At 61.0% G+C, this 10,774-nt stretch overlaps 1 protein-coding gene across 1 annotated transcript; it reads right to left on the bottom strand.

Annotated features, from left to right (window-relative positions):
• Window positions 1-7,316: 7,316 nt before the first annotated feature.
• On the bottom strand, window positions 7,317-10,325 carry PIM1 (Pim-1 proto-oncogene, serine/threonine kinase). Its single transcript, XM_062595278.1, has 6 exons — window positions 10,151-10,325; window positions 9,890-9,996; window positions 9,741-9,791; window positions 9,246-9,612; window positions 8,087-8,263; window positions 7,317-7,803 (listed from the first exon to the last, which is right to left on the bottom strand). The coding sequence occupies exons 1-6, from the start codon at window positions 10,230-10,232 to the stop codon at window positions 7,646-7,648; spliced, it is 942 nt and encodes a 313-aa protein (XP_062451262.1). The 5' UTR covers window positions 10,233-10,325; the 3' UTR covers window positions 7,317-7,645.
• Between the last annotated feature and the right edge of the window lie 449 nt (window positions 10,326-10,774).

The raw sequence follows: 10,774 nt of genomic DNA, 5'->3' as shown, positions 1-10,774 counted from the left end.
ATGGGGGTGGCACCAGGTAGGCGGGTAAACGGCCGGCTGGGGAAGGGAGCGGGTTAAACCATCTACCGGGGGGGGGGAGGGCTGCGGGTGGACCGAACCATGCGCGGTGCGTGCGGGGGGAGCCGGTCAGGGCTGGAGCGTGACAGGAGCCCCGTGCTGCCTCGGGGTGGCCGGCCCGGCACGATGGATTTTGCGGTGCCCTCAAGGGTGCGAGGCCGTTTTGGGGCCGTTTCCAACCCCCTGGCGATGCCCTGGGGAAGGAAGAGCTGCGTGGTGGCGCGGAGCGGCCCTCACAGGGCCAGGCGCGAGGTACCAGCAGCGGCCTCCAAATGCCGCTGGGCCTCGTCTCTGCTCCGTCTCGCCAGAGGCGGGAGCAGCGCCTCGCGCGCGGCATTTTCCCCTCATGGCAGCATCGCCCCAACCGGCCCAGAAACTGCCTCCGCGTTTGTCCCAGCTGCCTACACCCCCGGGGTGAAAACATTCACCCCGAGGGCGTTCGTGTCCCGGAGGGCAGCGGGAAGCAGCCAGCGGATGCCCCGTCCCGGCGTCCAAGGGCAGCCAGGCGCCTCGCCCCAGGCGGTCGCACCGCTTTGTCGTGCCCTCGGCACGGGCTTCCCCACGCGGGGCCTCGGCTCGCCCGGCCTGTGCCGTGCCCCTGCGGCAAGCTCCTCGGGATTGAGGTCGGGACGCCCGGAGGAAAGGGCACCGCTGGAAAATCACGGTTGCCATCTGTTGGAGATGCTTGGGGAGCCACTCCAGAAGCAAAAGGGTGCTCAAAAAGGAGAAGGAAAAAAAAGGGAAAAAAGGGGCAAATTTCTGTATTTTTTCCCCCTTTATTCCAGGAGGTCGGCAGAGGGCGGCACAGGCCTGCGGCTGGTGGTGCCGCCTGGCCGGGCCTGACACCTGAGTGACGGCTCTTCCGCTCGCCGTGGGCTGCTCCAGAGCCCGGGGAGAGCTCTGTGAGGGGGAACGAGCCCAGGAGCGTGACCGCGGGTTTGCAGGCGCCGGCAGCTTTCAATTCCGGACAAGAACGAAAGGCCGCAGGGAAGAATCGGTTCCCTTTCCCGTGCCAAGGCTCAAGCAGAGAAAGGAAACTCATAGCTAGCAAAAAAAATAGCGTGTTTCGAGGCTCCCAGCTGCAAGGAGATCAGAGCCCTCCTAGTCCGGAGCTGGTGTGTTGGATGAGCAAAGGTCCCAGAAGGGATCTGGTCCAAACGTGAGGCCATCCAGGGTGGAAAAGCCACTCCTTCAACCCAGCATTTGTGCACAGTTAAAAACACAAGACCAATGGGGTTAGCGCAAATCACTTCATCCCGTAACACGACTGCGAAAGCCGCCCCTCCGGGTGCCCCATCCCTGGGAGATCGGGTCTTGCTCCTCTCCGCAGAGAGCGCCGGGCAGGGAGGCCTCGCTCCCGATGTTTCCACAAGGAATTGGCCCCGCTGTGGGACACAGCCGGGGCTGGGGCCTGGCCGGGCTCATTTGCACCAGCAGCGGCGAGCCCCGTTGCTCACGGTCGGAAGTGCGAAAGCTCGGTGTCCGCACATGGAAACTGGCCCGCATGAGGACGGTGGATGCCTGAGCACGCCGGAGAGGCTGTCCATCTGTCCTGGAGCCCTTTTCAGCGTCCCTGTGTCCCTGGGAAGTCTTTGCTTGTCCGCGCTCCCCTCTGTCTGGGCTGGCGGGTTGGCTTTGCTGTCCCCAGCCAGAGGGACAGGCGCTTGCTGGAGTTTTACCTCCCGCTTTTCCGCTACAATTCACGGATCATCTTCCCACGTTTCATTTATTGCCTTTATCAAAGACTTTGCTTGGAAACACCCTGCCAGGTAAACAGGAGAGGGTCCCCTCTGCCCTGGCAGGGAGGGGTGGCTCCTGGTCCCTGCTCTGCTCACATCCCGGCCCTCAACCAAAAACCAGAGCGGCGGACAAAATCCACCCCCTGGGGGGGTGGGGGGGATGGCAGGAGGGATGCCAAGGACTTCAATCTAATCCTCGGCGTGCCCAGCGGAGTGATGATCGCTGTCAGGTCTCAGCTGGCGGCTGCAATCGCCAAGCTGGGCCAAACCGAACCGGACTCGCTTTTTCTTTTTTTTTCTTTTTTTTTCTTTTAGGGAAGGAGGGGGTGGTGTGTGCACCGAAGAGCTCATGCACCCGCGTGTATGTGGGCACACATGCCTTGCGGTGTGTGTGTGGGGGGTGCACAGAGCGAGCTACCGCGCGCCGCAGCCCAGCGCGGAGAGAAGGGCTGTCGCGGCACACCAGCGGCCGGGAGCGCGGGGGCGGTTTCCGCCGGGGCAGGTACTGAGGGCTGCGAGCGCCGCAGAGCCTCCCCCCCGCCTGCTCTCCTGCCCCACGGCCCGGTGAAGCCGGGTGGGGAAGAGTTTTGGCGCGGCTTGACCTGAAATGACATTTCGCTGCCGCTGTTCTCACGGCTTTCGCGGCAGGGCGAGATCGCCTTCCCCGCAGCCCGCGCTCGCCTTGCGTGCTTGCGCGCGCGCCTGTCGTTTCAGGTTAACTGAAATGGCTGCTTCAGTTTGAAACCAGAGCTTTTGTTTCATTTCTCGGGTCGCTTAACCCCCTCCTAACCGGAATAAACACGGTGGTGAAGGACATGAAAATGTTACCTGGGAGGAAGGGGACAAAAAGCCTGGGAAAAGGTGAAAGAAACACTTTGATTCTCTCCTCCCCAAAATACCTCTTTTTAGCTGAAGTTGCTAATTTGACTCAAGTTTATGCAGTAGAGAGGTAGTGTGTTTTTTTTTCTTTTTTTTTAACGTGAATTAAGTGGTTTTGCCTCATGCAAAACCCCGCCAACCCTAGGGACAAGCGCGTTTGGGTGCCTCGCCGATCCCGCTCTCGGGAAGGTCGGTGTATAAAACCCCCCTGTGGCTTTACCGAGCCGAAAAACGAGACTCGGGGGCTCGAGCAGGGCCCCAGGTGCCCGAAACCAGCACCAGGCCGCGCTCGCCCTGGCAGCACGGGGCTTTCGGCGGCGGTCTGCAACGGGACGCCGGTGCAGAGCTCAAGCACGCGGGGGGCTGTTGCCAAGCGGGCTGGCTGGGAAGCGCTCGGAGATCAACTTCCAGGAGGTTTCATTCCCGGGGAACGTGCCGTGGGACGCCTGGTTCACTGATAGTTCACCTCGTCCCAAGGCAGGCGTTTAAAACGGCTCGCGTGACTCACGACGCCGAGAAGAGCCCTGGCCAAAGGGTTTCGGCTGCCGCCTCCGGGGCAACGGGATGTTTTCTCCGTGACGGGGCAAACTCCCGTGGAGCCTCCTGCTTTTCCGGAGGTGACCCAGTTACCCGGTCCCTGCGACAAGCCTGGCCCGCTCCCCGCGTTGCTTTTCTGCTCGGTGCTCACGTGCGGCTTCTCAGCCGCGTCAGGCATTTGGCTGCTGCTGATCTTCAGTCCCCAGAAAAAAATGGGGGAAACAAACATCCCGTTTGTTTGCTTTGCCTCTCCGAGTGACTCCGGGCTCCCTGGCCCATCCTTTCCAAACAGCCGAGCAGGTTGGGACAGACGTTCACAGCTGGAGCTGGTAGCCCAAGGAGACGCGATGAGTGCTGGCCCGTCGCAAGTCCTCAGTGCTCCTGGCGACTGCGGGAGGCCGAACGAACGGCCTGAAATCTCATCCCGGTCCTGTTTCATCTTTCTTTTTTTCTTTTTTGTTTGTTTTTTTCAAGTTGGGGGTACTCCAAGATCCTGGCTGAACCCGGGGGGCACAAAAAGGAGATGGGAGAGCAGCACTGACTCAGAATCGCTTCCTCCTGGGTGATTCCCAGGGTTTTGTCCCATCCGGCTCCCTGGATGGGGGCTGTAGGGAGGCACTGGCCTCTTCTCCTCCCTTACGGTGGCTGACAGCCCCACAGGGCAGCAAACAACCTGGAGTCCTCACTGGGAGGAGGAACTGCGCCGCAGATGCTTCCAGCGGTGCCATCCCGTGCGCACTCTCGTGTTTTAGCTTTCTGAAATTGGTTTTTAAGGGTACCCCCTTACACACACATACACGCATGCATGTGTTGGAGTGGCTAAAGGGCCTTTTCCTCTCCTCCACCCCCCTTCTGCCTGTAGGCTTCTGCCAAGCGTCTGCTGCCTACTGCGGCTGCAGTTGGCCATCAGGTGCGAGAGGCCGTGGGTGCACAAGCGCTGTTTCCCCAGGGCCTCTTGCTCTTTACGAGAGACAGCAAAGGAAGAACGAGGAACAGGGAGAGCCAAAAGAAGGAAAAAAAGCGGAAAACGGGAACAGAGGGGGAGAGCCTGGCCCCAGCTCGTGCTTTGTGCACGCAAAGGAAGCTTGCTGCTGGAGGGGAAACAGGAGGCAGGAAAACACCCCAAAGCATCAGGCCAGCTTTGGTGATTTAACCTTTCTGGACCACCGAGTCTCCAGCAAGGACCGCTCTGACTCAGATGCAACGAGAGCTGCTAGAGAAGGCAAAACTCTCCCCCCCATCTGCAACCCAATGCTGCACACGTGCACCTCCATCCTCTCCCACCGCCCAAACCGCGGATCTGGCCCGCTCCCCCGGCGGGAGGAGAGAGTCCCCGGGCCACGGCGTCCGGCCGGGTGGGACGGCGGCCCCTTCGCCTTCCGAGGGGCGAAGGGCGCCCTGCCGCAGGCAGCGAGGAAGCGGCTATCTCTGCAGCGGCGCCCGCGCAGCTTGGCGCGCTGGACCCGCTCGGCCCTTTCTGCGGCGAGTTTTCTAAGAAACGCCGCAGCAGTTAGCGAGCGTTCGCTGGAAGGGTGGGCCCGCAGCAGGGGCGGCCGCGATAGCGGCGCCCGCCGCGGGTCGGAGGCCCCGGTGGGGGGCCGGCTGCCGCGCCGGGGGCTGGGGCTGCTCTCCGCAGCGCGCAGCACCGCGGGTTGCTTTGCTTTCACGTAAGAGCAGCTTCCCGGATGGTCCGGATGGAAAGAGAGAGAGAGGAGGTGAAATGCAAACCACAGCTCAAAATAGGCCTAAAACTTTGAAGCCGTTTGGAGCTGCGCTTCCTGCTTCTAGCAGCACGGAGGAAGAGATGAAAGATGCAGCTGAGAGAGGGGAGGGGGGGAAAAATAAAAGCAGAGCAAACCCGACCAACTCAGTTAACGCTTTCCTCCAAGGGCAGCGACACAGCACACGTCAGGTCACCCCACGAGGCTCGGGCGCAGCTCCGACGGCAGGCACGGGCTCGGAGCGCAGCGCCGGCAGCCTCGGGTTTGCGGGGCGCTGAGGCAGGTAGCCCCTAAAACGAGAAACCCGGGGCGGGGGGCAAGGCAGGGCTGCGGTCAGAAAGGATGGCCCTGTTGCTTGGGGTCAGATCTGGCTGGGAGGTTTGCAGCGTTAAGGGCAGGAAGGGAAGCACGTCCCGCACTCGGAGGGGCAGGGGAAGATGCACGACCCCGGCAAATGCCGCACCAGAGACCGTCCCAGCCCTTCGGGGTGGCAGCAGGTGCTCCCCAGTACAACTGAATGGGAAGAGACCAAGCCAGGCAAGTGAGAGCACGGCTTTAAAATTAGGCTCATTAAAATAGACGAGAAAAACAACCCACACCCCCGAAGTCAAAGCACCGTGGAGTTGGGCAATGGGGTTTGACAGTTTGAAGGGTAAAAGCTCAAGTAAGGAGTTACCGCTGCTGACTGATAGCAACCAACTTCTCGTAATCTGAGCATCAGCTTCCTCTAACTCAGCGCTAGCTGCAGCCGATCTGGAGGTGGGGACAGCACTCGGGCGGCTTTCTTAACCCACCGGCACCCGGCGTGCAATACACACTCCGCGCTGACCAAGCCGGAGCAACAGGACCTGCATTACCAAAATTTAATTTGGCTGACAACATCCGGTGTTTCACAAGGGCGCTTTGATGTTTGTTTGCGCGCTGCTCCCAGCACACGCTCTACACCAGCAGCGCAACCGCCTGCAGCCGAATGGAAACGAAAGGGGCTCCACACCTCTTTGATCTCTCCCAGCAGACTTGCCAGGAGCAGTCAGCACTGGAAACTCCACACACCCTGCGGAGGGCCAGATCCAGCCCTCGCCAGGCGGCTTTCAGCTGGCTGGCCCCAGCTAGCTCGGCTTGGCGAGCCTTTGGGTGGGACCTTTGGAGTTTGTCTCGGCTGCAGCAAGCGAAGCGATACAGTCATTTCCTACTCTCACCTCTCCACAGGCGAGGAGTGCAAACCCAAGCTCGCTCCAGCCAGAGACAAACCGATGCGTTTGCAACGGTGCCGTCGAGATCCCCTGCTCACTGGTAGCCCACTTGCTTCCAGCTTTCCTCTTCACGCCCCACAATAAGAGATGTTGCCACAGAATCAACTGATTTGTTTTTATTTAAAACCGCATGTATAAAAAAAATAGGATTTCTGAATTCCCCTGTACAATATTAACTATTAACAAAAACCTGCTGGCTACACATTGGTTACGTGTACAGACTCGACAGTGCCGACAGCCCTGGCTAGCTCCCCCCAAAGCTCAGCAAGAAGAGCGCTTAGGTATACACGCGCACAGGACACCCCCAGCCCCAGACAGATACCCGTAGGGGAAAAAAAAAAAAAACAAAACTCATCTGCAAACCGAGATCTGCACGTGGAAGGGAACAACAGCAACCAGAACTATTTACAGACAGCTGGGAAGCAGGCAGCTGCTCCACACAGCGGCAAGACATCAAACAGAAGCACTCTGCGAGGCACAGGGACGCAGGACAGACACGGAGGGGAGACCCACGTGGGAAGCCTGGGGATCAGCAGCTGTAGAAGCGAGGCATGGGTCAGGAACCCACATGAGTTATAAATAAATAAATAAGTTATCCTACTGGTTAGGACCTTTCCTTTAAAAAACAAAACAAACAAAAACAAAAAAGAACCCCAAACAAATTCATAAAAATAAATTAAAAACAAAAATTAGAGAAAAACAAAAGGTAACGTGTTACCATTATTAACAACTGTACACCAAGCTTTGCTCCTGTATAATCCTGTACACACATTTACAGCTCAGTTGGGTTGCATTGTTTGTGCATTCGTGAGGGCATGGGAAGCACGGAGCCCAAGAAAGAAAGTTCACGCAAGACAGCACACTTCGGAAGCCATGGGAGCCAAGAGATGTTGCCCGCTTCGCTCCCACGTTTCTTCTGACCGAGTTTCTTCTGACCTGTTTCCTTTTCAAAAAGGGAAGAAGTAGCTATATACCCAGGCGAGTCTTGGAAAAAGCAGCAGTGTGGGAAGATTCAAGTATTTCCTCCAGCACAGCCCAGATTGCAACTGAAGGCACTCAGAACACGGTGACAGTGAAGAAAAGACAGCTATTTGGACATAATATTTGCCCTCCCCCCCACCCTCCCCCAAAACAATTTTCCCCGGTTGAAGCTTTTCTCGCTATAATGCCTCTGATCCTCTCACAGTCCTGAATTCAGCAGGCCGGGGACACTCGTGGGAGTGCCCATAAAACATCACCAGAAGTTGACTGGCAAGACATCAAGGGAGACAGGACCATTAAGTTCAAGTCCAGGATACCCGGGTTGGATCGTGGCCACTGGCTCTTGGATGACTGACTGCAGTTTGGTCTAGCTCTGCAATAAGATGTAGATGTTCCCACGTGACGATCCCCACTCAGTGCTACAGTCAAAGAAGAATTCTGTTTTCTTTTGTTTTTTACAGCCAGGAGATTGAAGAAGTTATTTGCTGGACTCCTGGAGCAGACTGTGCAGGTGGATCTCGGCTGTCTTCTGTGGTAGGGGGACACCTTGCATCCAAGAATGATTTAAAATGTCTTCAAAAGATGGCCTGTCCGAGGGTCGCAAGGCCAAACACCATTTGATGAGATGCTGGCATTCTGGGGACAGAAACGAAGGGTCAGGCTAGGAAGGCTGAAACTCCTGCCCCCCTCCGTCACTGTCCATGTTATCCCAGCTGTGCTTGGAGTGGCTCCCAACACCCAAATACATCAATTACCATTTTTGGAGGAGAGCGGGCAGGGAGAGCAAAACAAGTGCCCACCTTCTTCATCCTCCAGCTAACCAAGGGAGAGGTCAAAACCTTCCCCAGCTGGACATTTGCGAATACAGCATCATCTCCTAATGCGTGCTATTCCCCAATGCAAAAAAGCACATGCCCACCTGGAGAGACCCTCTGCCGGAAGTACACCTGGCCCCGCACAATCTCTTCATCATGCTCAAAGGGGATATCTCCGCAGACCATGTCGTAGAGTAACACACCCAGGGACCAAACGGCTGCTGAGCGGCCGTGGTAGCGATGGTAGCGGATCCACTCCGGAGGACTATACACCCTGGTGCCTGCAAGAGACCAGAGGGACTCGTCACACGGGGAAGAGCCGGCATCCCTCAGAGCATCGGCACGAGCCAGTGCCGGGGAGGAAACGTTTGTATTTAATGTCATGAGGCTAGTTCCAGCCGCTTTCACCCCAATTGACACTGCGGCATCTCCACCTCGCAGACACGATCGATGGTGAGGTTCGCACCTCCCGGCTGTTGTTTAGCAACAGCAGTGTCACCGCCGGGCGCGGGGACCGGCAGCTGCCACCGAACCTTCCCGGCACACAGAGCGAAGGCGCTTCCCCACGCGCCGCAACCCGCCGGGTGCAAAGCGGCATGCGGGGCGATGCAGCCCGCTCCCAAACCCTGTGGGGAGCCGCAGGGGCACGGGCCCCTGCCTGGGCGCCCCAATGCACTAGGACCCTGGGGTGGGGGGGGGGTAGGGAGGTGGGGGGAGGGGACACCGGGATCCGTGCGACCCGCCCGCCACCACGTGACTCTTGTTTACAAACTTTAGGTTGTAAAAAAAAAATCCGCCGGTGCCGGAAGGGGGCAGCACTGGCCCGGGGAAGGCCCGGGGCCCCGACCGTTACATGCGAGAAAAAAAAATAATAAAGGAAAAAAATAAAAAAGAAAAAACACCCAAGGGAGAGGGGAAAAACCCTGCACCCCCACTGGGGGAAAAAAAAAAAAGCCCAGGCAAACAAGCAGTGCGGAGCAGCCCAAGCCCTTCCACAGCTGCAAAGCAAACGGGCCCCGTGCCCAGGTTTTGCAACCCCCCCACGCCCAGGGGGGCGGTTTGTTTTTGTAGGGTTGCCCTCCCCCCCCCCCCAGCAGGTTGGGTGTTTGGGCTGAGGCTGCCAGCAGGGCCAGGCGCCCGCTCCTGTTTAACAACACGCGGCCGGTGAGAAAACGCAACGAAATAAAATAAATAATAATAATAATAATAATAATAAAAACTTCGCAGCGCAGCCGGCCGCAAGCCGGGGTTGCGCGCACTCACCGTCGAAATCCGTGTAGACCGTGTCCTTGAGGAGGGCGCCGGAGCCGAAGTCGATGAGCTTGAGCTCGCCGGTGGCGAGGTCGACGAGGATGTTCTCGTCCTTGATGTCGCGGTGCAGGACGCCGCAGCTGTGGCAGTGCCGCACGGCCTCCAGCACCTGGCGGAAGAGCCCCCGCGCCAGCTCCTCGGGCAGGGCGCCGCGCTCCGTGATGAAGTCGAAGAGGTCCTGCACGGGCTCGGGCCGCTCCAGCACCAGCACGAAGCTGTCGGGCCGCTCGAACCAGTCGAGGAGGCGGATGACCCCGCGGAAGCCGCAGCCCACCTTCTTCAGCAGCAGGATCTCCATGGGCACGCGGGTGCCGCCGGGCTGTGGGGCGGGAGAAAGGGGGCGAAAAGGGGGGGGGGGGGCAGAGCCGCCGTCAGCGCCGCTGCACCGGGCTGTGCTGCCCCCCCCCCCCGTCCCCCCAATAACTCCCGGTGCCCCCCGGTACTCACCAGCTCGCCCCACTCGGAGATGCGGTCCCGCGCCACGTGCTTGATGGCCACCTGCAAGGCAAGGGGAGCGCCGGGCTGAGCCGAGCCGAGCCGGGCCGGGCCAGGCTCCCCCCCACCTCCCCGGTCCCGGCCCCCGACCCGGCACTTACCGGGGCGCTGTCGGAGAGGCGGACGCCCGAGTAGACCGAGCCGAAGCCGCCGCTGCCCAGCAGCGGGCCCACCTGGTACAGCTTCTCCAGCGGCTCCTTCTCCTTGCCTGCGGGCGAGGCAGCGCCGTCAGCACGCCGCCGCCGCGGGACCGCGCCGAGCCGAGCCCAACCGGGACAAATCCTTCCTCTCTCTCCCCCCCCCCCCCCCCCACTACTCCACGCGTGCCGGACCGGCTCGAGCCGGACCGAACCGGGCCTCACCTGGCTGCAGCTTGGCCGCGTGCAGCTCCCCGCCGGGCCCCGAGCGCAGATGGGCCAGCGAGTTGATCTTGGAGAGCAGCATCCCGGCCCCGTCGCCCGGCTCCAGGGCCGGCACCGGCGCCGGCACCACCCGAACCGGAGCGGGCGCCAGCGACGCGGCTCTGGCGGCCGGGCAGCGACGGGGGAAGGGGCGAGGAGCCGGGCCGGGGGTAGGGGGCGGAGGCGGGGAGCGGGAGCGGGCGCGGCGCGGCTGCTCCGCGCGCTGCCGGGCTCCCGTGTGGCGCGGCGGCCCCGCGCCGACCGCGGGAGTAGCGGGGGGCGGGGGCGGGCCGGGGAGAGCCGCGGGGCGGCGCCGCGCCGTGCCGCGCCGCGCCGCGCCGCGGGGGCCGCCGCGCCTGCCCCGCCTGCCCCGCCGCGCCGCAGCCAATGGGGCGCCGCCGCGGGCGCGGCCCGCGCGCCGGAGGGGCCGCGGCGGGCCACGACGTGGCGGGAAGGAAAAGGCGCCAAAGGGGGGGCGGGGGCGCAGGCAGGGCACGCGCATTGTGTGGGGCCGCGGCGCGCGCGCCGCTGCCTCCGGGGTGCCGCTGGGGACGCGGTCGCCGCTGGGGACGCGGTCGCCGGGGC

Source organism: Rhea pennata, chromosome 25, assembly GCF_028389875.1.
Source record: "Rhea pennata isolate bPtePen1 chromosome 25, bPtePen1.pri, whole genome shotgun sequence".
Lineage (NCBI taxonomy): Eukaryota > Metazoa > Chordata > Aves > Rheiformes > Rheidae > Rhea > Rhea pennata.
Note: the sequence above shows the minus strand (reverse complement) of the source record. Positions and strands in the feature narration are given on the sequence as shown.

What these genes read in the sequence shown, in the direction of transcription:
- PIM1 (XM_062595278.1), bottom strand. Translation starts at nt 10,232, where the DNA reads ATGCTGCTCTCCAAGATCAACTCGCTGGCCCATCTGCGCTCGGGGCCC. An exon ending in GGTCTACACGGATTTCGACG is followed by an intron (nt 8,264 to 9,245) that starts GTGAGTGCGCGC and finishes GGTCTCTTGCAG; the next exon opens with GCACCAGGGTGTATAGTCCT. An exon ending in CCGGCAGAGGGTCTCTCCAG is followed by an intron (nt 7,804 to 8,086) that starts GTGGGCATGTGC and finishes TTCTGTCCCCAG; the next exon opens with AATGCCAGCATCTCATCAAA.